Raw genomic sequence first — 27127 nt, 5'->3', positions numbered from 1 at the left:
GGAGAGCTGTCCTCATTATTCATCTGTCATGCAGCAGCATGGGCAGGGGAGAGCATCTTTCCCCCGCCCAATCCCATCCAGTGGCAGAGCTGGCCCTGAGGTCATAAGAGCTGGAGAGCTGTCCCTGCCCCTCATCAGCTGCAGCACTCGGGAAAGTGGCCACTACACCTCACCTGGACAACATGGTAGAGCTGGCCCTGAAGGTGTCGGTGTGGCAGGACTGACCCTGAGGGTGTGAAAGCAGCAGAACTGGACCCACACCTGGCTTATCCCTGCAAAGGGTGAACTCGCCAAGGCAATGCTGGAGAGCTTACTCTGGTGGTGAAGATAGGGGAGAGCTGGCAGGCTAACCAACCCTACAACTACACAGGCCCAGAACCAGGGTTAAGTGTTGACCCACCCCAACATCCACCCCATCTGTGATCTGCTGCAGGGGGAGGAGGGGATCCTGCAGATCAAGGACTACAGGATCTCCACGACACAGAGCAGCAATGGGATGTCCAGGAAGAGTGCCAGTGAGGGCCCAGTGTCGATAATGTAGCAGAGACCAGGGGCCTCAAACCACACCAATGATTCTTTTTGATGAATGTCTGCATGTAAAGATGTATGGATAAAGGGGTTTACTGCATGAAAAAAATAATAACTAAATAAACTTTTGTGTTCCTGAGTCCCTAAAAAAAAGTTGTCCTCTTGCTACCTGATGGAAGGATGTGTGTGTTGTGGTTCATGTGGAAAAATGCATTCTGTGAAAATGTGAAAATGCATCAAAAGCTGATCGTGACAGTTGTAAGTATGCCACACAGTGTGTGATCCTGGACAAATTAAATAAAACAACTAAGCCTATTGGTAGAAGAGAAATAAGAATACCACAAAGGTTAAATTTATTTATTGTAAGGTTTATAGGAAATACCTTTTTTTTTTTTTAGATTTATTTATTATGTATACAATGTTCTGCCTGCGTTTACACCTGTAGGCCAGAAGAGGGCAACAGATCTCATTATTGATGGTTGCGAGCCCCCATGTGGTTGCTGGGAATTGAACTCAGGACCTCAGGAAGAACAGCCAGTGCTCTTAACCTCTGAGCCATCTCTCCAGCCCAGAAATACCTTTTTTTAAAGGTTTTTAAAGTGTGTGTGTGTGTGTGTGTGTGTGTGTGTGTGTGTGTGTGTGTGTGTGCCACCTGTGTGCTTGTATCTGTAGAAGCTAGAAGCCAGAGTCAAATCCCCAGGAACTGAATTACAGGTGGTTGTGAGCGGCCTGGTGTAGGTGCTGGAAATGAACAGGATCTTCTGGAAGTGCTATTAACTATGGATTCATCTCTCCAGCATCAAAAAATAATTTTTACAATCATTTATATCCAGATAGAGCAAACACAATTTTGAATATAGCTGTAAAGGATGCACTACTCAGCCATAAGCAAAGTCCTCTTTGTATCCCTCCCTCCCAACTTCTGGGACAAACAACAATAATCTGCAGAAGTACTTAACCTGGATGACTTGACCCTTTAGAGAATTTAAGGGATATTGATGGTGCTTTTCCCAAAAGAATCACACTGTCTAGGGATGGGTAGCCCTGGGTGCTACGGAGCATATATGTGAACCACAGAGCCTAGGCCCAGGCTGGCACCATGAGCATTCAACACCTCACTGCCACCCTCTATCAGCAGAGGGTGAGACCTGTTCTCCTTTTTGGATAGGATTTGAGAAAATGACATGGTTCATCCCAGCTACACCACAAATCACTATCTATATAGCTGAGGGCCAACCAGGTCATCTATTCACCCTCAACCATAGATGAGTACTTCTCCCTGCCCCAACCTGATATCAGGGCCCAAGCCTATCTGCTTAGTCCTCTATGTGGAAAAACAACAGAATTAGGTACGTTCAAAAGCTTGCATCATCCCCCTGAAGTCTATGAAGACAACAGCTCGTTGTTACCAAGAGCACATTATACATTTGGCATTGGCACCTCAGCCTTGCAATGACAGCCTCAGGTGGGCTTCATTGCCTCCTGCAGTGAATGGTGGTACCGGGTGGTACCACTGGAATGGCCTTTCCCCACCGCTCTCTTTCTCCAGGCAGCCTGGTGCTGTGGCTCTCGGTGGGGCATTCCATATGCACATTAACTTGGAGTTCTTAGTTGATCCCTATGGGTGCCCGTAGATTACTCAGCCTTCTTTCAGCTCTCCTGACACATGGAGCTCAACTAGAACTGTGCTCTTCATATAAAAGCCTCACCATGCTGCTTCACAGTTCTGCAAATCCTTATGTGTCTTCCCTCCATGTCAGGATGTCAGATTCCCCACAAATGTATGTGAGCTGCTCCTGAAGCCTCAGAATCCTCCTAGTAACTTGCTGGCTATTTCATGTAAGAATGGGACTCTTAGCATCATATTCAAATCTCAAACACCCATCTTGCCTGCCATTGTCCTTTGAGGGTCCAGTCCAGGCACCTGTGGTGGCAGAACATCCTTTTATACAGCCAGGAAAATGGCTGGGACGCAGTGGGATCAAAGTGAGCAGTGTAGTCTTAACTATACCAGAATCTTCCTAAGTGAATGCCTGGTAGCTTTTAGTGTATCTTGGAAATAGGCTGATAGGAAAGTTTCATGAATATTCTGTATTTGTTTTGGTTTGTTTGTTTGTTTACATTGGATCTATACACATGGTAGAACATTACAAAGGTATTGATTGGTTACCCACCTGTAGAAACTTAACCTCCCCTACTCCCAGTCTGACCGTTTATGCTGTAATCATTCTTCCCTTATCTTTGGTGCGTGCTCTGCCCCAGCCTTAAGCCCCACTCCCAGCTTCAGGGGGAGGAGCTTGCATTAATACTCTGATTTTTGTTCAGATAGGGCCTCGTGTATCCCAGGCTGGCCTTGGACTTTTTATGTACCTAAGGATGCCCTTGCTTTTCTGATTCTCCTGTCTTTGTTTCCCAAATTACAAAATTACCATTGTGTGCCACCACGCCTGGTGTTCTGATCTGGACATGTGCACCATGGCTCTATAAGCAGCCTCCAGTAACATGACGCCTGGAATGTTCTCTGAAGCATATGGAGCTGAGGGGCAGGCAGGTGCAGACAAGACTGAAACTAGCCCTTGACATGCTGATCTCCAAAGATCTAAACCTGGGGTGAGAAGGTGTGTCCACGCATGCGCTGGAGGCGGCAGAGTGGGCACTCAACATGTGGGCAGAGGAGCAGGGAGAGAAAGGCTTGAACTCTGCCTCTGGGCTTTAGTCACTGTAGAGCCCTGGAGAAGCATCTCATGTAGCATATAAAACAAGTCCCCAGTTCGTAAGGTGGTCATTATGGAAAAAGGACCCCAGTAAGCACTCAGCAGAAACGGCTTCCAGATGATACCCATGGGGACCATCACTCCAGCCCAAGTGAGCTCTGCAAAGCCTCATCCCACACAGAGTGTGATACCCACCTGAGGGTGCCATCCATAGCCACAGACTCCTCCAGATCCTCCCAGTCACTCTCACTCCCATGGCATCCTTCCGGAAGTGAGGACTCTGCGAGAGCACCCCAGGAACAGAACTGCGGCAGAGGAATAGTCTCTGAATCAGCCTCTAGACATTCTTCACAGGGCAGCTGGCCTGAGAACGTGGAGTTGAGGGTCAGGTATTCTTCATCGTCCGAGGTGAGGGAAGAGGTTTCGTGCAGAAAACATGTGTCCAATCCAGGACTAAAAAACAGAAACTTGTGTGTCGTGCAGCCTCCATCAAAAAATCCCTGCCCTCCCCTTCTCCTTGCCTCTCAAAATCCTCATCCTAGTTCATCACCTAAGACCCAGCCAGGTTCAAACAGCTCTTGCCCAGAAGATGCCCAGGGCATCAGGATGCAAACGGCACATAACATGGTCCCTGAGCTGGTGAACCTCTCAAGCTAATGAGAACAAGAGCAGCACAGAAATAATACAGCCCGAGCAGCAAGCCGAGGCAGCTCAGCATATGAAACCCAGGAGCTCCCGTTGGGGAGCTGCTGGAAGGCACAGCAGTGCAGGCGAAGCTGTGAGCTGGGGTCACTTCTAGGACCTGCTTTTTACACTGAGACCCTGGGTAGGTTTACTACTTGTCTGCAATCTTAGTTTGTTTTTTTTTTTTTTTTTTAATCTGAAACACTGGAAGGTTGAGAAATCATTAGGATTGTTAGAATGTTTTAATTAAATGATTGCTATACATTATACGCCTTCCAGGACTCCTGGCATGGGGTGAGTTTGCCATCAGTGAGATGCTGTTATTTTGACTCCGATGGTTTGAACTATTTCAGCAGCCAGATTAGAGGAAAGAGCCCATGGAGGCTAGCTAGGAGCAACCTTCAAAGCACTTTGTGCAAACATCGGGTCCTTTTCTAAGCACTGATAAAGTCTCTGTTTAGATAGGCAGCCTGCTGGAGTGACATTTAGTCCCCATGTCAAAAGAAGGACACAGGAGGCAGAGGACCGGTGAGGCTCATTATCTGGCGATGCACACACAGATGTGAAAGAGAGATTCAGCCTTCCAGGGAGGACCCAGGATAGCCACACACGCCTTGGATGAGACAGAGCAGTACTGCAGACAGCAGGGTGTTTCGACAGCACTGCAGACATGCAGAGAGCCACTCAGAAAATATCTGTTGCTAATCTGGTTAAAGAAGATGAGAAGGAAAATCTAAGAGAAAAGCACAGAGATTTAGTTGTTGTTTTAACTAAATACAGGGATCCTCATTCCTCAACCTCCCTCCCCACACCCAGGTCAATGAGTTAGTTTCCTTACACGGTCCCATCCTTGCTCCCTTTACCATAACGACCCTTTCTCTTAAAAATCAACTCTAGAATACCTCAATAGCTGTAAACCCACAAACACCAGACAGTATGTACCCCAGCCTGAGTGTTGCTGTGAAGGGACATCATTTCCAGTCCTGAAAGCTAGCTACAGGATGTGTATGCAAGTACATGTGAGTATATGCAGGTTTGTGTATAAAAAGAAAGGATTTTACCAAGACTACAAAACAATTTAGAAGTTGTCAAGTACTTGGGAGGAAATTTGGTTTAGCAATGTAATAAACTTGATCAAATGTGAATAAATTATGTTTTCTTTTAAACGTAGGGAGGGAACCATGGGTAGTTATGACACAAAGCAAGAAAAGCCATGCACTGCCCAGGCAGAAACAGGAGGCCCTGAGGGTGCAGAGCACAGCTGCCTGCAGGCCAGTGCAGCTGCCTGGCTGTCTACGCTGCATCTTCTTCACCATCATCCCCCTCCACCCTTTCAAGGAGAACCTCCAGCTTTGATGTGAGACGTAGCCAAAGAGAAAGTGATCTGCTCCTACACCAAAATCACAGATGACGTTGGACATCCTACAGTGATGCCCAAGCATAATGAGACTTGAATTGATTGTCACCTTAGGCCCAAACTTTAGCAAGTAGCCTTGTATAAAAAGTATCCTCAGCCAGTCCCTCCTCTTTCATTAGGTATGAAATCCAGCTCTCCCATGACGATGTACCATGGGAGCTTCATAAGCTCCGGATGGAGGATACAGATGAGAATGAGGAAGGATAAGTGAAATCTAATCTGAACACACACTGATTTTGCTGGGGTGTTGGCAGCCATCTGGTGTTAAGACGGAGCCACCTGCCAGATAGTAAGTTCTAGCAGTTGGCTGGAAATTTCAATTGATACGGCTTGTTTTTTAACAAGAAATTGCCCAAGAAAGAGTAGGATACAGACTAGCGCCGAGTTCCTACTATGTGCCAGACACCATATTGTCTTGTTTCTTCTGGCTTGCATGGTGGCCTGGGCACCCTGGTGCTACTTCACAACTGGGTAGCCCTCAGCTAAGGGAAGACAGCTCTCCGGGCACACATACTAACAAATGGTAATGCTGACTCTAAACCACATGCCCCACAGGTTAATGCCTTTGGTCCCTAACTGCAGAACGTTTGACCCGGAGAGGCCAGAAATCAAAGGGGCATTTTGGCTGGGACAGCCACCTCAGACCTGCAGATGCTGCTAAGGAGCCTGTAGATAACCACAGTCTCACTTTGGAATACTAACTAGGACCCTATTTGCAAGTTGGGGACCCTTCTTTCAGTGATTTCTGGGTATTCACTACACTTTCCTTTCTTTGGAAATCGTTGCTCTGAGTGCATAAATGGCAGCTAAGGACTATCTTGTGCAGGAGGAGCTGCCATGCTTGGTGTCCTGATTTCAAAGTGAAGAAAAATTCTTAAATGGAAGAAGAAAATGAGGTGAAAGTAAAACCAGGAGATGAGGGGAGGAAGAAGGCTGTCATTCCCAGGACCACCACGGAAGCAGTGCAAAGAAGTGTATGGGTCCAGAGGGGTTTATAGCTAGCTAGCTATTGATGGCCACAGGAGCTTAGGAAGGAAAAAAAAAAATGAGGTGGTAACCATAGCAACTGAGGATCAGAAGCTTCACTAGAATGTTCTGGACAAACCTAAAGGACTCTAAGTGACCCTCAAAAGGGAACACCCTTCAAGAATGACAGGTTTGGGACATATGGTGTACTCTTGCAAATAAGCCAAATTTAATCTGATTTAGGAAATAAAAAATAAGTGATTCTCTTGTAAAAAAAAAAAAAAATGTCCCACCCTTTGCCAAGAAGCTGTTGGCATTTAATTGCTGCTAGGTGAAGGAAAGTCAGTTTTCTTTAATGGAATAAAACTTAGTATACTGATCACAACCCAGAGCTGGCCACACACCCAGGAGTAGTCAGCCAACACAAACCAGACTTGGGGGGGTTGGTTGTTTGTTTTTAAGAGGTGAGGAATGAAGCTGTGTTGGTAGGGCAGTGGGGGAGGATCTGGCAGGAGTTGGGGGAGGGGAGTGGATATGATCAAAATACATGGCATGAAATTTTCAAAGAACAAATACAAACATGTTTTTCTAAAAGGGAATAACAATAAGATCAGAGGAGATGGGGGTCAGGACTTGCAAGTAAAAAATATGAAAAGGTAAATTTCACCAGGATGTAAAGGAGCATGGTCTGACCAACAAGGATGTGGTGACAAATGACTCCTCACGCAGGAGCAAGTTGTGCGTCCTGGAAACATTCAGGGAAGAGCAGGCATCCCTTTCTGCAGGAAGCTGCAGTGTGTACTCTCATGTGGAGTATGAGGCTGGAGCTGACCATGTTTTATATGAAATCTGATATGCTGTGATACCGCGGTACTGACGGCCTGGGCTAATTAGAAGTTTTAAATGTTTTTATTAACTATTGGCTATATTGAGTTAAAGCCATATGGTAATATAGATCTAACTAGACTTGCACTTAAACCCAGAGATACTTTTAATCCAGAGGTAAATCTAGATCTAACTAGATTTGCACTTAAAACCAGAAGAACTTTTAATCCATTTATCAGTGATTCCTTTATAAACTTTCTGGTAATGAAACTTTTAGACATCGGGGCTGGTGAGATGGTTCAGTGGATAAAGGGGCTTGCTGCCAAATGTTATGACCTGAGTTTGAGTGTAAGAAAAGAGCTAACTCTCCCAAGTGGTCTTGTGTCTTCTATACATGCTCTGTGGTTTTTTTCATTACACACACACACACACACACACACACACACATACACACACACACACACACACAATGTACAAGCATGTTTTTAAAACCTTTAGAAACCTAAACAAATGGCCTTGTGCCAACAGGAAAGGAGAATTCTCCTATGTCCCACAGAAGCTTGCTAATGTCTGGCTACGTCTCTAAGTTGTTCCCTTTATCACTTCACCAAGCTTATCATATGGTGCCCAGGATTCAAAACAAACAAACAACAAAAAACCTGTAACTGTAACATTGTAAGGAGCATACGTTAATTATTAGATGATGAGAATGAACGTTACGGATGGATGTGCTTGCCCATGCTGTTTCTATGTGGCAAAGCAGTTGGTTTCTGTTTAGCTTGCATAGCATTCTTTAAAAAGGTGTATCTGGATGCCTTTAGGTACTGTAAACCTGGCCTCTGTTTGCTACAGTTCTCCCAGAGCCCAGCTGTGCCATCCTGACTTCTGCAGCATACAATGGTTGCTCACTATACATCTGAGATTGACAAACACACACACACACACACACACACACACACACACACACACACACACACACAGATACCAGGATCCCGAGATGCTGGAACCCCCTATATAAATGAAGTACATGCTTGTGTATCAGCTACAGACATCCTGTTGTAAATACTTACTCGTTTCTAGATCATTTATAGTAACTAGTACAATAAAAATGGTTTATAAATAGCTGTTATGCTATATTGCTTAGAAAATAACAACCAAAACATCTATATGTGTGCAGTACCAGTGCATTTTCTAATCTCTTCAATCTAGGGTTGGCTGGACATACAAATACAGAACCTATAGACACAGAGGGTTGAGTGCATCATGCTACCTATCAGTCCCTGTGGGTCTACTCTTACCACTCTGTTACAATGACCAGAAAAGAGAGTCACAGAATCCCAAATGCTTTATATAGTTTCAAACACAAATTACTACTCCTGGCTGTCGCCTGTTCATGTCCATGCATGCTTACAAATGCCTAGCAGCAGAAACACAGCCTGCCTCCCCCTGAGCTTCTCTTTCTCCTTCTCCATCTCTGCTCCCTAACAAGGTTCAAGGTATACGTATGTAATAAATAGCCTTCAAACTGAATTGAAAAGTTTGTTTCGTGAGAATAGGAATCAAAACTAGAAATACTTAAGAGTGGGTAGGCACGGAATTACAAACTAAATAAAAAAAGTAGTAATTGAAATGGAGGTTTCAACTTGGTTTGGGGGGTAGAAATCTATTTCCAGGTAGTGTTGATAATAAAGGTTTATATCATCAATAGAGATGAGCATGTGCACAAGTTCTCACGTACCACAGCAACTACAGAGGCCATGGGAGTGCAGGACACACACTGGGTGATGGCACAATACACAGCAACTACAGAGGCCGTGGAATGCAGGACACACACTGGGTGATGGCACAATACACAGCAACTACAGAGGCCGTGGGAGTGCAGGACACACACTGGGTGATGGCACAAAACACGACAACTACAGAGGCCGTGGGAGTGCAGGATACACACTGGGTGATGGCACAAAACACAAGCAACTACAGAAGCCATGGGAGTGCAGGATACACACTGGGTGCCGGGAGAGTGCACAAGGCCTGCCATCAACAATCTCTAGGACACACTGGGGATGATTGTCATCTGGATGGAGTTTGCCTTTTCCCAAAGTTTCCAGGTTGTAGCAACTTAAGCCACAGACTTCTTACTCCCCTCAAATGTCTGGAATGGTGCTGGGCACAATAATCCTCTCTATAGTAGGTATCTGCTATTGTAATCAGCTGGCAATACAATACACACAGCTTACAAAATGTGTGTACGTAAGGCAAATCTTACCTTTCCAGTCTCCTGATATCACACACAGAATAGCAGTTCTGTCTCATATCCTTTTCCAAAGAGGTAGCCAACGCTGGGGCCTCTGCTTCCTGGTGGAGTTTGCACACGTGAGGATGGGATTCCATGGGGTGCATCAAGGACCTGGCCCAGGCTCCCTGCCTCTCTTGGTCCCCTTTCACCTCTCTGAGAGCCTTGTAGGAAGACGCTGGCCTGGGAGCCAGGCCTTCCCCCGTGTCCAGGGAAGCAAGGTCCCTCCAGCTGTCCTCTTGATCTAGGCCGGGGCTCTGCTCTGATTCAGTGCACGTTGCCATGGCGAATCTTTGGTCTGCTGATAGTTCAGGGGTCTATTAAAGAAATACACGAATGGTTATCAATGCTAATCTCACACATGGAAGAAACTCTAAACAACATTTAGGAAATAAAAAGTTGGGGGCTGCTGCTGTGGGATGGTCTGTATGTCAAATGTGTTGCTGATTGGTCAATGAATAAATCACTGATTGGCAGTGGCCAGGCAGGAAGTATAGGCGGGACTAACAGAGAGGAAAATTGAGAGAACAGGAAGCTGGGAGGGGAGACACTGCCAGCCGCCATCAGGACAAGGAAGATGTAAAGTACCGGTAAGCCACAAGCCACGTGGCAAGGTATAGATTAATAGAAATGGATTAATTTAATCTGTAAGAACAGTTAGCAAGAAGCCTGCCACGGCCATACAGTTTGTAACCAAAATAAGTCTCTGTGTTTACTTGATCGGGTTTGAGCGGCTTGGGACTGGCGGGTGAGAGAGATTTGCCCTGACTGTGGGCCAGGCAGAAAAACTCTAGCAACAGGCTGCACTGGGTGGTAGTGGCGCACACCTTTAATTCCAGTATCCGGGAGGCAGAGACAGGCAGATCTTTGAGTCTGAGGTCAGCCTTATCTACAGAGTTCCAGGACAGCCAGGGCTACACAGAGAAAGCCTGTCTCTAAAAGCAAAAAAAGAAAGAAAAAAGTTTGGCACATTGGCTAACAGCATATGCTAGTCTTGCAGAGGACCAGGATTCGTTTCTCAGAATCCACATCAGGCAGCTAACAATGGCCTGTAACTCCAGATCCAGGGGATCTGATGGCCTTTTCTGACCTGCAGGCACTTGCACTCATACGCACTTACCCACAGGCAGACATATGCACATGCATATAGTTTTTAAAATTAAAACAATTTTTTGGAAAAAAAATCATTAATTTTTCCAGGTGCTCTTAGGTCTGAGCTATAAATAGAGACTTTGCAATCAGCCTCTCTACAGTCAGGGTCTCCATACTGTGACTGTTCCCTGGGCAACATACGGATCCTTGTCTTTAAGTACCCTAGTTTGAGAGCTGTGAATCTGAGCACTGTTTTTAATGGAAATATATATATGGTAGCTGCTCTTACCCCTAATTTTGTTCTCCAAGATTTCACTTACTGGAGTCAAAAGTGTTAAAGCAGAAAAGTCTAGAAATCATTAATACATAATTTTAAAAACTGCACATTGCTCTGAGCAGCATGACAAACCCTCAAACTGTCCTCTTGCTACATCCTGCTCGGTACATGGGCCCTCCCTTTTGTCCAGTGCTTCCATGCTGTGTACACTACCTGCCCATATCACCAACTACTTTTTCTCGGGCTGAATCAGCTATATAGTACTGCGGTGCTTGGGTTCATTTTAATTACTAATGTCCCCAAAATGCAAGAAAGTGATGCAAAGAAAGAACATGGAAACCAGAATAGTTCTGTGGAGTCAACCTGGCAATGCCATGAGGCATATAGTACTTGAAATCTTAGTTAAAGCAATAATCCCACTGAAGGAGATCAAGGGGATACAAATTGGAAAGGAGGAAGTCAAAGTATCTTTATTTGCAGATGATATGATAGTATACATAAGTGACCCCAAAAATTCTACCAGGAAACTCCTACAGCTGATAAATACTTTCAGCAAAGTGGTTAGATACAAGTTTAACACGAAAAAAAAAATCAGTAGCCCTTTCATATACAAATGACAAACACAGAAAAAGATATTAGGGAAGGCTGTGTATTGGTGGCACACGCCTTTGATTGCAGCACTTGGGAGGCAAAGGCAGGGGGATCTCTGTGAGTTCGAGGCCAGCCTGGTCTACAGAGCTAGTTTCAGAACAGCCAAAGCTACACAAAGAAACTTGTCTCAAAAAACTAAAAACAGAAAAAAGGAAAGAAAAGAAAGAAATCAGGGAAACAACTCCTTTTACAATAGCCTCAAATAATATAAAATATCTTGGATAACTCTGCTCAAGCAAGGGAAAGACTTATATGATTAAAAACTTCAAGTCTGTGAAGAAAGAAATAGAAGATGATGTGAGAAAATGGAAAGATCTCCCAGGCTCATGGATCAGTAGGATTAACATAGTAAAAATGACCATCCTACCAAAAGCAATCTACAGATTCAATGCAATCTCTATCAAAATTCCAACACAATTCTTCACAGACCTTGAAAGGACAATTCTCAACTTCATATGGAAAAACAAAAGACCCAGGATAGCAAAAACAGTCCTGAAAAATAAAAGTACTGCTGGATGTCCCACCATTCCTGGTTTTGAGTTATACTACAATCTATAGTAATGAAAACTGCATGGTATTGGCATAAAAGCAGACGCGTTGATCAATGGAATCGAACTGAAGACCCAGACATAAATCCACACACATATGAACACCTTGAACACATTGGCACAGGAGACAACTTTCTGAACAGAACACCAATAAGACTAACAATTAATAAATGGGACCTCCTGAAACTTAAAAGGTTCTGTAAGGTAAAGGACACTGTCAATAAGACAAAACGAAGCCTATAGAATGGGAAAAGACTTATTTCAACTCTACTTCTGATAGAAGACTAATATTCAAAATATATAAAGAACTAGATGTCAAAAAAAAATCCAATTAAAAAAGTGGGAAACATGGCTGGAGAGATGGCTCAGAAGTTAAGGGCACACTGGTTGCTCATCCAGAAGTCCTGAGTTCAATTTCCAGCAACCACATGGTGGCTCACAACCACCTATAATGAGATCTGGTGCCCTCTTCTGGTGTGCAGGCATACATGCAGACAGAACACTGTATACATAATAAATAAATAAATCTTTTTTTTTAAAGTGGGAAAGAAATCTAAACAGAGAATTTTCAATAGACAAATTTTAAATGGCTGAGAAACACTTATGTTTAACATCCTTAGCCATCAGGGAAATGCAAATCAAAATAGCTCCGTGATTCCATCTTACACCTGTCAGAATGACTAAGATCAAAACCACAAGTGATAGCTTGTGCTGGAGAGGATGTGGAACAAGGGGAACACTCCTCTATTGCTGGTGGGAGTGCAAACTTATACAGCCACTATAAAAATCAATACAGTGGTTCCTCAGAAAGTTGGGAATCAATCTACCTCAAGACCCAGCTATACCACTCTTGGGCATATACCCAAAGGATGCTCAGTCATACCACAAGAACACTTACTCAACCATATTCATTGCCGCTTTATTCATAATAGCCAAAAACTGTCACGTGGTGGTGGTGCACGCCTTTAATCCCAGCACTCAGGAGGCAGAGGTAGGTGGATCTCTGTGAGGTTTAAGGCCAGCCTGGTATACAGAACAAGTTCCAGGACAGGCTCCAAAGCTACACAGAGAAATCCTGTCTCAGAAAAAAAAAAAAAAAAAAGCCAAAAACTGGAAACAATCTGGATGTTCCTCAACAGAAGAATGGATGAAGAAAATGTGGTATATTTACATAATGAAGTATTGCAATATTGGTCAGCTTTTAAAAAAAGACATCATGAAATTTATAGATAAATGGATAGAACTAGAAAAAAATTATCCTGAGTGAGGTAATTCAGACCCAGAGAGATAAATATGGTATATATTCACTTATAAGGGGATATTGCCAGTTAAGTAAATGATAACCAAGCTATGATCAGTAGACCCAAAGAGGTTAGGTAAAAAGGAGGGGTCTAGAGAGGATACAGGGATCTCCCAGGGAGGAGGAAATAGAATATATTTTATGGGTGGACTTGGGGAGTGGGGATCAGGCTTGAGGGAGATGGAGTGAAGAGAGAGAATGCAGGAAAGGATGGCCGGAATTGTGGGGGTGGGGAGCATTTGGGGAGCTGGAAACCTAGTGATGTGGAAACTTTTTTCAACTCCATAAATGAACATGCTGGTCTTTGACATCTCTTTTGAACCATTTTTACATCTGCCTGGTTCCCTCTTTGAATGGGTTACACATGTGTTAATATTTATAACTGTATGGAAATTAGGATTTTACATTTTCCTGAAAATTAGGTCAGCATTCACACCCTACAACCAACTCCCTTCCATCACAGAGCACAGGGCTGAACTCCCAGCCCCGGTCCATTGAGCAGAGAAAGCTTCGCATCCCCCACCAAGGATCCTCCCTTGGGTGAGCATTTGTGGTAGCATATCCCCCCACACCCCTTCCAAGAGAAAGGAATACCCCTAAAGACACACATTTGAATTATAAATCAAAACCAGTCCCTCGCTGGTAGACTGTGCCTCGTATAAAGGGTATAAGGAAAATAAAAATCTGAAATGGAGATTTTAAAAAATAAAGAGACAGAGCGGTTTCCGATGAATCTCCCTTCAAGCTCTTGCTCTCTCTTCACCCCAGACACCCTCCTGCAGCTGTCAGTCAAAGCTTCCTGTGATCACCAATGCCTTTTGTTTTCCCAACACTTACATCCTCACTTCCCCGGGGACTCTGCCTCCTCCCCAGCATCACTCTTTCTCTCTCAAAGAAGCTCCCCACCTTCCCCCTGCACTCCTCAGCTTCCACCTCTGTTACTTGCACACAGTGCAAGTTCTGCCCAGTTCCCAGTGAACCTGTGCGGCCCTCCCAGCTGCTGCCAGGCCTCTGGCCCTAGGAATGCCAGAGATGTGGCTGCAGATGCCCGTGCTCATGCAAGGCTTCCAAATAACCTTTCTCAGCATCAGTTCTGTTTCCTACAGATGATCTTCCATTTTCTCAAGTCCCCACCAACTTTCTCCCACTACCCCCTGACTTCACAGCAACCCATTAGATAAGAACCCTCCCTCTCCCACACACTCTTACTGGTCAGCCTGTACCCCGGACCCCACTCACCTCTCACCTACCTGCCATCCACTCCTTTGCTCTACCTTGTGGCAAACTTGGAGGGGAATGTCTCCAGTAATTTCTTTCCTGAATCCCCAGGGCACTTCTCTGCCCTTTTCCCTCTCTAGCCTTCAGGAACAGCCTTCAGACTGGTACATCCTGCTTAATGGAAGCACCCTCACTCACACTCTGTGTACGAAATGCCCACTGCTGCCTGGTCCAACCTCTTCTCATGCCCCTCTCCTCAGCCCCAGCCCTGTATACCAGACCTCTCAGTGCTGAGTTCTTCATGTTCCAAGGAGGGGATGGACTCGACCATTCCATGCTTTTATAGTTCTTCACATTCCAAGGAGAGGATGGACTCCACCATTCCATGCCTTTATATAAGTCTATGTACTCATTTTTTCTAGCCTGGACCTCATACTTGTTCTTCACAAACAGCTTCTTGATAGACTTCTGTACTAAAAGCATCTCCGTTTTCTGTGGTATCAGGAACTATCGCTTCTCCTCCATGTGCTCAGGGAAAGCAGCTGGTGGCTCATGGCCATACTTTCTCACCACCCAGGAGCTGCATTCAGCTTAAGGGAGATGCTTCAGTAAAGTTAGGGTTCACCCCTAACACCAGTGCATACTCCAATGTGAGTGTGCTATTCTAGACAGGTGCCAGGGGCCATCTCAGCTCCAGAGCTCCCTGTAGAGTCAGCCAAGGCCCCTGTTAGGTCTGTACACTGACCTTCTCCTCTGCTGAGGACAGCTCCCTGACCCACACAGGTGATGCTCCAGTGGGTCAGGCCCATAGGCTCCCTGTCCTCAAATCTCTGTCAAAGAGTCAATTTCCCAGAGACCAAGAAGGTAGTCGCCAGTAAACATTACCCAATCAGCAGAAGTCTTGGGGAATGAAGAATAGTTTTCACCCAGAAAGAGGGAATCCCACCTCCAGACTACCACCCTGCCTACACCACACAGCTCACCACCAGAACCTGTGTTCACGAACTGCCACCTTCACAGCTGCTCTGCCCCACCTGCCCTTCTCTGCGCCACTCTGAACTTCCCAGGTCTCCAGCGTGCTGGTTGGCCTTGTAGAGTTCACACTGGCCAACCTCAGAACTATATGTTCATTCCTTACACTAAGTATCCTATCTGTCTGTCTGTCCGTCTGTCCATCCATCCACCCACCCACCCACCCACCCACCCATCCATCCATCCATCCATCCATCCATCCATCCATCCATCCATCCATCCATCCATCGTTTATCTTTCTCTTTGTTCTGTTTCTCTGGAGAACCAGACTAATACACACATCCAGGTAAAGCCCCCACATTTCTGTAGTCCCTGTGGCTCTGACCTCTGCCCCAGTCCTACTTGTCTGTTTCAGGCTTTAGGTAGGTGGGTATACATTTTATTCCTCAGTGTGGAAACTCCTCCAGGAAATTCTTTTGCCTTAGTTCTGTGCTCAGGATGCCAGAGGACACAGCTTAGAACTTCGATGACCAAAGTCTAACCACTTCCTACACATCTATAAGGAGGCCCCATTGGGGGGAGCAATGGGAACAGGGAGAGAAATAGATGCACTAAGGTTCGAGGGGCAGATGCTTTCCTGCCCCAGTGGAAAGGGCTGGTGTTGTTCCACCCCCCTCCCCCCCAAAAAAAAGTAGTGATGGCCCTTTCGGGACCACCAGGCTGCAAAGTGAGTGGCTGATAAGTGAGGAGAGATAAGGACCCATGTCTTACCTGCCATCCCTGCTCCAACTCAGGTAGTGTCCCAGGAGGGGGTCGGCAGAGGAGGAGAGTCACTTCCTCTGGAGCCCCACGCAGTAAATGGAGCACTTCCTACAAGAAACCCAGTCACAGTCAAGTCTGGGGTGGCCTCATTGGGAGCTGCTGCTTTGTGCTATTCACTGCTCCCAGGAAACCACCTCCCCTGCCTTGACCTATAGCTTGGCTCCAGAGAACTTGGGAAAACACCGTTGTAAGCTTAACTCCCCAAACACCCAGGAGCCAAGAGCCACCAACAACATCTTGGGACCTCACAGCAGCAATACATAGAGGCCTTTGGGAATCTCTTCCTAATGAGACTGAGGCCCTAGAGCTGCTCCCCTGTGGAACTGCAATGATGTCATCTCTGATCCTTGCCTTCTCTCATGACCCTGCCTGCTTCCTTCTACATGACCCAGGGGTAATCTTTCCAAACCACTCTCCTGCTGAGCCGCCTCCCTCCTCACCCCAACCACACAGATCACAGAACCTGCATTTGCCTACCACTGCCTTCAAACTGCTCTCTCCCGCTGCTCATTTTTGTCACACAGCCTAAGCTTCCCCAGTCCCGAACCTGTGTTCAAGCCACCCTCTCTCTGCCGGAGCACACAGTGCCTTTCCAGTTTCCATTTCCTATCCACACCAGGATCGTTCAACCTCCCCGCCTTCTCCACATTTGGGGCTAGATAATTCTTTGTTGGGACCCATGCCCTGTGTGTCAAAGGGTGTTCGGCAGCATCACTAGTCTCTACCCACAAGATGACAGCAGCACCGATCAGTTGTAACAACCATAATTGTCTCAGGATTCACCAAATGTCCCACAAGAGGCAACATCTAGCCTCCTGGAGAACCTCTGATCCAGATGCTCCACAATGTCCCCTCAGTTGCCCAGGTTTGCCATTGATTATATTCTTCAAGTTTATATCTGGAATGTCCTCCAATGGCTCATGTGACAAAGGTTTGGTCCCCAACTCATGGTGCTGTTGGGAGGTGATGAGATCTACAGGAAGTGGGGCCTAGTTGGGGTGTACCTTTGAAGGGGATATTGGGTCTCTCTCTGTGTCTTTCTTTTTCTCTGTCTCTCTGTCTCTATCTCTATTTCTGTCTGTCTCTGTCTCCTCTCTGTCTCTTCTTTCTGTCTCTCTTCTCTCTCTCTTTCTCTCTCTCCCTTCCTCCCTCCCTCCCTCTTTCTTTCCACCTCAGCTGCCATGAGGAGAGAAGCTTCACTTTGCCACACACTCCCCACCATAAAATCTGCTTCACCAGAGACCCTGAGCCAGTGGAACCAAACAATCACGGACTAAAACCCCTGAAACTATGAGACAAAGCCAAACTTCCCTTTTTCAAGTCAGTTTTCTCGGGCATTTTGTCACAGTGGCAGAAAACTCACAGCCTGGCACCTGGGTATGTACACAAAAGCCTGGGCTCTTCTTTCATGGTTCATCCTCTGTAGCGTCTGTGGTTTTCCTATCTTTCTCACCCCATCAGGACCCCTGAGGATGTGCAGTCTCCTCACTGCCCCTCATATCTACAGTCCTTGGGACTGCAGTTGCCCAGAAGTGGCTTAGAGATCTGCACTTGGGTCACTCAAACATCCGAAGACAGGCCTTCTCATCTAAACTCATGTGGTTCCGGGAACTGCACAGACCCCCCCATCCCACTCAAGCTGCTTCCTACCTTTGAACACCCTGCTTTGGCATGCCCTGTGTGGGCTGCATAAAGCAGCTGCATGGGCTGGGCTGGAGCGAGGGACAGAGAAGAGAGGGAAGTGGTGTTGCTCCTGGCTCCCTTTGTTGAGTCATCACAGGATGATTACGTCCCTCAGTGAAGGCCTGGGGCCATGCCAGTGAACCCTTGTCACCCATTCTGACTCTGAGGTTGGGTAGCTGCTCCTTCCCATCCCCTTTGGAGTTGGGAAAGGTGGATAGCTGTACTCCACATCACCATACTCACCTCTAACTTCCCAACAATATGCTCACACCATTATTAAAGTCTCTTCAAATGACTATTTTCTGCCAATATTCCAACTAACACAGACATTTCCTTGGCATTTTGTATTACAAGTCTCTCTCTCACACCTTCACTATCATATTGTTTTTATTTTTAACTATATTTACACCTGTGTGTCTCTGTGTGAGTATGTACATGTGAATGCATGTGCCTGCAGAGATTTTAAAATAAAAAGGATCAGATCCCCTGGAGCTGGAATTACAGGAATTTGTGAGCTCCTGGACACAGGTGCTGAGAACCAAACTCAGGCGCTCTGTGAAACAGTACGTGCTCTTACCCACTGAGCCATCTCTCCAGCCCCTCACATTTCTGACCACAGGTGGGACAGTCTATGCTACACTGTGCATGCAAAGCTCCATATTCAGTCCATGAATCTCAGGGAGAGTGGAAAGGGACTGTCCTTAGTCCCTCCAGCTTCACCTCACCTCCTAGAACGTAGAGACCTTTAGCTAGCACACAAGCCGGGTTTTAGGTCCAGGTTCACTGAGGGGACTACTGGAGAGCAATGCTTACTCAAGGTCAGATATTTTAAAACTGAGACAGAAAATACATGTGGGCACATCCTGTCAATTGCTTTCTGTGGGCTCCAAGTCCAGATTCAGGTGGAAATTCCAAGAACCCAAAGTATTCTCTGTGGGGATGGTCCTCAAAGAAACATGACTTACATCAGCAGGCATCCAGATCTCTACCTCCCACCCCCAGGCCACATCCAGATCTCTACCCCCCACCCCCAGCTCACATCCAGATCTGTACTCCCCACCCCCAGCTCACATCCAGATCTGTACTCCCCACCCCCAGCTCACATCCAGATCTCTACTCCCCCACCCCCAGCTCACATCCAGATCTGTACTCCCCACCCCCAGCTCACATCCAGATCTGTACCCCCCATCCCCAGAGCTGTACTCCCCACCCCCAGCTCACATCCAGATCTCTACCCTCCACCCCTAGCTCACATCCAGATCTCTACCCCCCACCCCCAGCTCACATCCAGAGCTGTACTCCCCACCCCCAGCTCACATCCAGATCTCTACTCCCCACCCCCAGCTCACATCTAGATCTGTACTCCCCACCCCCAGCTCACATCCAGAACTGTACTCCCCACCCCCAGCTCACATCCAGAACTGTACTCCCCACCCCCAGCTCACATCCAGAACTGTACTCCCCACCCCCAGCTCACATCCAGATCTCTACCCCCCACCCCCAGCTCACATCCAGACCTCTACTCCCCACCCCAGCTCACATCCAGATCTCTACCCCCCCACCCCCAGCTCACATCCAGATCTCTACCCCCCACCCCCAGCTCACATCCAGAGCTGTACTCCCCACCCTCATGGCTCTGAGCACCTGGAAGGCGAGGCCTTCTATGGACTTTCCATTCACTGCCAGGATAATGTCACCAGCTGCAATGGCTCCGTGCTCTTCAGCTGGCTGCCCGGGAAAGAGCCTCTTAATCCTCACAAGATCGCTCTTGAGGTGGCCGCAGTTTCCTCTCTCCATCTTCACGAAACTGAACCCCAAACCACTGCTATTCTTCTTCAGTTTGACTTCAAACTTAGGACCTGTAACACGGGAGTTCATGAAAATAGACCCTTCGGTGCGTGGCAACTGGCTGGCCTTGACCTGTGAGTCGAGTCGTGTCAAGGAGATGAATGGTTTCTGTCTTGCAGGGAAGTATTTCATGTGCTAACTTGGATGATGGAGTCCATCACACACATGACAGATCAGTGTTGCCCACAGAAAGAATCTAAGTTGTAAATGCAAACCATAAAGGTTCTTTCAAAGCTCTCCGGTAGCTACATGTTTTAAAAGTAAAAGGAAACAGGTAAAATAAGGTTAAATTATATATTGTATTTAACTCAATACAGGTGCTCCTCAGTTTGCAAGGGGATTTCATCCTGGTAAAGCCTATAGGGAAGACTGTGTTAAGAGTGCACTGAATGAACCTAACCTCCCCAGCATCCTACTTTAGCAACACAGCCCAGGGCAGTTTCCCCTGGCAACTGTGCAACGAAGCCCCATCTCACCACCACTTCCCAGCATCTTAATGAGAGACTCAGGCTCAAAGCATGCTCTCTTTGGAATGTGTGTGACTCTCACACCCTCATCATGCTGTGTTAGAGACTGTCTGCATATCTGAACTACTGCCTCATCGGTATGGAGTCCACACAAAAGATGACCGAGCTCCTCTTCATTCTTCTGGTAGACTAAATCTTTGCACTCTAGTTCCCTCCATCCATTTGGATTGCCACATTGTAAATGCTCAACAGTCAGTCACACATGGCTGCCATACTAAGTGTTTAAATATAAACAACTAGATGTATATGTAAGGATGGAGCTTTAGACATACACCTGTCTGCGTATAGCATCCAGTAAGGTTTGTATTACATATACGTTGTGATGTGGGATCTTAATCGTGTTTTGGTATATGCAGCATGAAGTTTAATGTAAACAGATCACGGGGGCAATGACAGTCAACTCTGAAGAATGTTCTCCCTGTCATTTTGTTAGGCCACGTACACTGACCATAAGACCCGTCACTTCTGGTCTGCCAGAGATGGACACAGCCTTGGGCATCTAGGGAGTCTAGTAACCAACAGGAGCCTCCAGGCTTCTCCTGGTTTGTCTTCACTAATTCAGAAGGTAACCAGTGAGCAGAGTGACAGAGCCTGGAATTGTAAATTTTCACTGGAGCAAGGACAAAAACAGCTGAAGCAGAGAGTGAGGTCTGTGACTTGAGCATGTCTGCATTGGCACACTGGCCTCAGCTGCTCAGTGTTTAGTGAGGTCTGTGGCTTGAGCACGTCTGCATTGGCACACTGGCCTCAGCTGCTCAGTGTTTAGCTCATTGTTCAAAGGTTCCACTTGCAGTACACAGAGGAGTTGAGGGGAGAAGGGGCAGCCTTGGTTTAAGGATGATAGCATCACCATGCCTCCAACCTGCCTCACAGCTCCTGGAGCATGACCATAACTATCCCCATGGAAGGAGTGAGATACGGTTAAGCTCCAACCCATAATGTTTTATGGAAACAGGACTTTCCTGGCAGGAAACAAAAATCACACAGTATGCAGTATGTCCCTCTAGGCTGGCCACAGCTGTGACCTTTTAAAGGATGCCGCTAACAAGGCTAGGTTCCTGACCGCCTTGTCTCCCAGTCTGCCCAGTCAGTCCTAGGATATCTCTGTTGCAAGTGCCTGGCTGGAATGTAGAACTAATTGTATCTGAAAACACCTGACCCTTTCATATCCATTTCATCCCTAAATATTCATGTACAAACATTAATATTTAGGCGGGTGATCAGGAAACCGCACAAGGCTTGGGAGCAGAATCACTGATGGTAGTCATTTGGGCACAATGTATTTTGATTTTTCAAAGACCGTTTTCCACCGGCTTGGATGATGATCATGAGCCACACATTTCATTTAACCCGGAGGAAGCCCCCCTGCCTTTCTCCTTTGACTTGACACCTCTAAAGAAGTATATAATGATGACAATAGTAACACTCAATTCTCTCTCCTCTTACCATCCGTCACTGAAATGACAGGTCTGCCAGACCTGGCTGTTACCAGGGAAACAGCCATGTGCTCATCTCCCATCCTGTCATCATCAGAAGGACACTGTGGTGCAGCCCTGGGGCCTCTCCTCTCTAAGACCAGCCGTGCCACCTAGAAAGATGAGTGGACAAACTCAATTTATACTTCATGTGCTAACCGCAGATGCTTCTTAATTTTCTGCTGCTTTCAATAAGCTGCTTCATTTGATTCTCAAATCCAAATCTCTAGTCTAGCTCTTTGTGGGATATAGATTGGCAGATCCAACTGTAACTGGACAAGTGCCACTGGGCGTAACGTGTGTACCTCGGTGTCAGCACATTCAGTAGCTTGTCCCCCTCCCCCTGCACTCACTCTCCCCTCCCCTCCTCATTCTGTTTAAGGTATCCTTCCCTTTGTATATGCTCCTTCAGGCCTTGGAGTCAGCCCCTATTAGCTTCTCAGGGGTCACATTTGGAGTCATCCAGCTCTCCCCCTTCCACCTCCATGCGCATTTGGTTTGAAGGCTTATGAGTTCTCCAGCAAAAGTAACTCTCTCAGAACATCTCTACTCCCTCTCCACTGCCAGGAACACTGCAGCAAGCTCTAACCTACCTTGCTGGCCCATTTCCATTTCTTTGGTCCACTCCCAGCATGGCTACAACTGCACTGGTCTAAGGCACAAAGCTGAACTTGCAATGATCAGTTAAAAGGCCCCAATAGCTCCCATCACCTGGATCCCAAAACCACGGAATGGCGTCCCAGGCCCATGCTGATCGACCCTCCTCCATTTTTCCTGGCTTGCTTTCTTATCCTTCCCCCACAGCATCTCGTGCTCTCATCACCCCAAATGGTTCAAAATGCAGTGAGTGGACAGCACCAGGCAGCTTATTAGAAATGCCAAGCTTCCATCTGGGGCACTTGACCCTGGCCCCATCCTTCTGCGGCAATCGTCATTCAGCACCAGGCTTATGACCCCACAGTGGCAATTCCTACTTGTCCTTGTGCCAGTGTCCAAACATAGTTTCTCTAGCCTTGTGCACTAGTGAAGGCCTAATAAACATTGTTAATTAATTATGACTCCTTCTCAAGATGTGAGGCGGGACCGCAACTGTACCTGGCAGTTGGGTAGAAGACCCTTGAAATCTTTTCTCTCCCTGTTAACTCCTTTACCACCAAGAGAAAGCCATAGGAATATGTGGCTTGGGATGCTGGAACAATTAAAGGGCTCCAATGTGAGGCAGAGGACAGAGCCCTGCAGCGGTCCTGGGGCTCTACCTGGGCATCACATGGACTGGAGGGCACACTGAGCACCTCTAGCTCTCGGCATCACTGAATCACTACCTCACTGCAGTGAACAGAAACCCAGAACAACCCAGCTCAGGTCCTGGTGGGTGTAAGCACAGGGCGACAGACAAGGGCGTGAACAGGGAGAAGGGGGTCATTGTGGGCAAAGTGTGAAAAGAGACAGGGCCTGAGTGCAGGTGGAGGCCCTGGTCAGTGGGGTTGGCACAGGCAGGGGTACAGCCAGAGCCAGCCTTCAGGAGCCTGTGTTCTCTCTCAGTTCTGCTCTGCTGTCTGAGACCCAAATCAAAGCAAGCAACTATCGACTTTCCAAATCTATTTAAAGGGTGTGAGGTTTTCTACTTTAGAACATCTGTCTGCTACCTCCTGGTTTTCACATTCTCATAGAAAAATGGTGTGAAGATGAAGAGTGAGAAAGGAAAAAAGTAGACTAAAAAAGTCCTGTTTTGACTCTTGGCTGCCTCACTCCTACCTGGAGGCAACCGTGACTTCTGGAAAGCTCTGGAAGTAAGAAAAGGTCCCCAGTCATGACGTACTCACCTGCCCAGGACCCTTGAGATACTGCACAGCCTGCTTGTGAGTGAGGCCACTTAGACTCACTCCATCCACCTGCAGGAGCCGGTCACCTGGGGAAGGAATGCCGGTCACGTGCCCTGCCCCCCAGGGGTGCCAGAACAACTCTCTGTCAGACTCCTGCCTATGGGGCCGGAAGCAGAGCTGCCTGGTGGCCCTGGGCTCAGTGGGAGCCTGCATGAGCCTGAGCATCAGCTGCCTCTCTGCACGCCCTGTGCCCTTTCCTGGGGCACACAACAGAGCAAGGACATGAAAGCCTGTCTATTTATTATTGGCTCACAGAATGGCCAAGCCAGGTCTGGTCACCCTTATCTTTCCTTCTGCTTTCCTGTGAAACTATTTTTTAAAACATTTTCAACTCACTCGGGGGTAATATTTATATCCCCAGGATGTTTTCTATTTCAAAAAAGGTCGGGAAGACAATAGTTGATGTTAGAAATACTGGAACTCAAGGAGAAACAGAAATAAATAATATCTTTAGTGTCTTTTTCTGGTTCTGTTGGGCAGTTTTGAAGAATAAAAATCACTCCTTTCCTTCAGAGCAATGAGAAAGGATTCAGGGCAGAGAAAAAGCTCACAGTGCCACTATGCTAAAGTGGGGTCACCAGCACCAAGTCTGCTTTCCAGGGGAGGGCAGCTCACAATATCCCCCACCTGAAGTGGAGTTACCAATCCTAGTTCTTTTTTTCTGGGGGAGGGCAGAGAGGAAGCTCACAGCTCACGGTGTTCCCCATGCTAAAGTGGGGTCGCCAGTATCGGCCCTGTCTGCCTAAGGAAGCAATGCTCTCCCCCAGCAGCAAGCTTCTCTTAAATTTCCCACTCAGCTTTTATTATGAACTTTAGACCACTGCCAACTGATCAGGCGGGTGGAGCAGATGAAATCTTCCTCCCCTTCCCAGGCAGAGAAATCAGGCCCTGGAGAGACAGGGGGCTCCAGAACTGACATGAGCAAGGCCTGAGCTGTCTCTCTCAGCCAGGGTTCAAAACCACAGAGAGCAGAACTCCCAGCAGGACGTGGCCCTCACCCTGTCGGATCTGTCCTTCCTTGGCAGCCGGGCCTCCGGGAATGATGGATTTCACGAAGATTCCTCCATGAGGTACACTTGTATTAATGCCACCCTATGGAAAAAAGGCAATACTCAAAACGCACCTGTCCCCTCTGGGTGCCTTCCAATCTTCCTCACAAGAGAACCCACCTTTCCCAACTACAGCCCACTCTGACAGTCTTCTGCATCCACCCAGACAAACTCTCTTCCCCAGTGAGCAAGAAGGTCAGGTTTACACAGACCATAACAATACAGGCTAAGTGACAAAACTAAGCCCAGCCAAGCCCTAGTTGGCACATGGCAGGTGTTCTGTAACCAGAGTTGTGTATGGTGCACAAAATCTGTGTAGGTAATAGGTAGCATAGGCAGGCTTGCCCTAAGGACTGAGGACTTGTGTTTGGCACACCTTGTATGTTTGCATGTTTGTTTGTGAACACAAATTCAGGAGGAAAAATAAGTTGAAACTACCCAGTGTCTTGCAATTCTTTTTTCTTTTCAGCCAACTCTGGCATTGAACCCAGGTCCTCTCCTGCCTCTGAGATTGTGGAGTTACAGGCATGTACCACTGTGCCTGGCTCTGCAACTTGTTTTTCGTTTTTTAACTTAACAATAGAGCATGAACCTAGGTCAGAAGATCAAGGCCCGAGGCTGCTTCTCTATTCCGATTTACTTTATAAATGTAAACACACATGTAGATGGATATTTTATCAATGATACTTCCCTGTCTGTTCTTCCCACTCCACTACTAACAATACAATGATGATGACTGTGTGTTCATACACCTCCCTTTACTGTTCTCCATACTGATATAATCATATAGAAGTCAAAATGGACAGCCAAGCCAGTCAGCTGAACACTCTGTTTTAGTTGGGATCTTGAATGTCCCTCATAGGTCTCGTGTTAATGCTTAGCTCCTGGCTGGAAATCAGTAGAACCTGAAAGAGTGGAGCCGAGTGGGAATTCTTTGGGTTACAAGGGTGAGCACTTGAAGAGGCTAATGAGACCCCATTCTTCCTCTTTCCTTCACTTCCTGGCCATGAGGGAGTGATTTATCCACCCCATCCTTCCACCAGGATATGCTACCACAGTCCCAAAGCAACAGAGCCAGCCAGTCATGGATTGAAACCTCTACAACTGCAGGCCATAATGAACCTCTTCCCTTTGTAATTTGATTGTATCTCTGTTATTTGTTATAGTGGTGGAAAGGTAATTAACAGACACTATGGTCTAATGGAATTCTATGCAAGACTCAAGAGTCCCCTGAAACTCTGTTCCTAGCAATGCTAACACAAAACTTCAAAGTGGCCAAGCACCAGGAAAGGTCCTATGATCCACCCACAATCTGGCCACTGCTGTGAGCTCACATAGCCTAGCCTTCCTTGCTGAACTCCAGGCTCTTGGTCCTCTACCTCTCCAGCTCCTCAGCTAGCTTGGAAAAGCATACTGAACTTGTACATGAACAGTGCAGTTCTCCCATCCTAAGGAAACAGACTGAAGTTAATTTCATACTATTTAGTAGTTTTTGTGTCTTATTAACAAACACAAACCAATCCAACTCAGCTAGGTTGTACAAAATAGAGGTTCATAGTCAGTGTTGTCCATATGGCTTTCTTCTCAGTGAGTACCTGGTGGAAACCTTTCCATGTGGGCAGAGCTAGTCCTGATTCATTTTTCTTGGGGACATTAGCTGGGATTCTATGCATGTGTGCCAGAGTGCAAGCAACATTTGCTCGATTGATCCATACTCAGTTTCTTCAACGCACTTGTCGCTGTTAGCAACACAGCATTCAACACCTCCACATGCACAGTCTTACTAAGTGGGATTCACATTTCTATGTCTGTGGGCCCAGGGATATGTGCATTTTTTTCATTACAGTAGATTTTGCCAGCTTGCATCTTAACGTGAATGTGCGTGTAATTATTCACATTTCCACCAGCTCAGTGTGACAGTACCCTTTTCTGTATCACACCAGCTATATTTGGCCAAGCTGACAGTTATAAATGCTAAAGTTTCCCGTTAACTTGCTTGTATACTCCAGTAGCTTTTATTGGGTTTGAATGTCTTTTATTTGTTTAATGGTCATTTGGATTTAAGGGAGACATTTCAGTAATTATTTTTGAAATGGAAATTCTCCAAAGACAATCAGTGTTTTTGCTAGCCCAAAGAAATCACCAATCTCCTCTTGGCATATGCATTTGCATATATCTAAATAATCTAAATTTTAGCAAGTTTTTTAGATGAGAAATTGCTGTGTTTGGTGTCTTATGATAGGATTGTTTTATCAAGCCAAGAACAAATTGACCATTTTAGTCCCAACCTGTTCAAGCACTATGGACTTATGAGCCTTATGTCCTGGTTGTACAAAATAGAGGCTCATAATTAGT

General features: G+C 46.5%; 1 protein-coding gene across 3 annotated transcripts in view; it reads right to left on the bottom strand.

The window, feature by feature from the left end:
• The window catches only part of Frmpd2 (FERM and PDZ domain containing 2), a 115985-nt gene that overhangs the window by 2460 nt on the left and 86398 nt on the right, over window positions 1-27127 (bottom strand). The window contains exons 23-30 of one of the 3 annotated variants that reach the window (XM_052733925.1): window positions 24722-24815; window positions 23664-23749; window positions 21812-21953; window positions 19635-19849; window positions 16257-16355; window positions 9580-9744; window positions 9401-9489; window positions 3438-3695 (exon numbers count right to left, since the gene is read on the bottom strand). In XM_052733925.1, coding sequence (XP_052589885.1) covers window positions 3438-3695; window positions 9401-9489; window positions 9580-9744; window positions 16257-16355; window positions 19635-19849; window positions 21812-21953; window positions 23664-23749; window positions 24722-24815 — 1148 coding nt within the window. Of the gene's footprint in view, window positions 1-3437; window positions 4660-9400; window positions 9745-16256; window positions 16356-19634; window positions 19850-21811; window positions 21954-23663; window positions 23750-24721; window positions 24816-27127 lie in introns of those variants that run through there. The other 2 variants (XM_052733924.1, XM_052733926.1) reach the window with 2 other exon arrangements.

This window comes from Peromyscus californicus, unplaced genomic scaffold (genome assembly GCF_007827085.1).
Source record: "Peromyscus californicus insignis strain IS unplaced genomic scaffold, ASM782708v3 Scaffold_12__1_contigs__length_115047231, whole genome shotgun sequence".
Classification (NCBI taxonomy): Eukaryota; Metazoa; Chordata; class Mammalia; order Rodentia; family Cricetidae; genus Peromyscus; species Peromyscus californicus.
The sequence above is the reverse complement of the archived record's forward strand: the minus strand, read 5'-3'. Positions and strand labels throughout refer to the sequence as shown.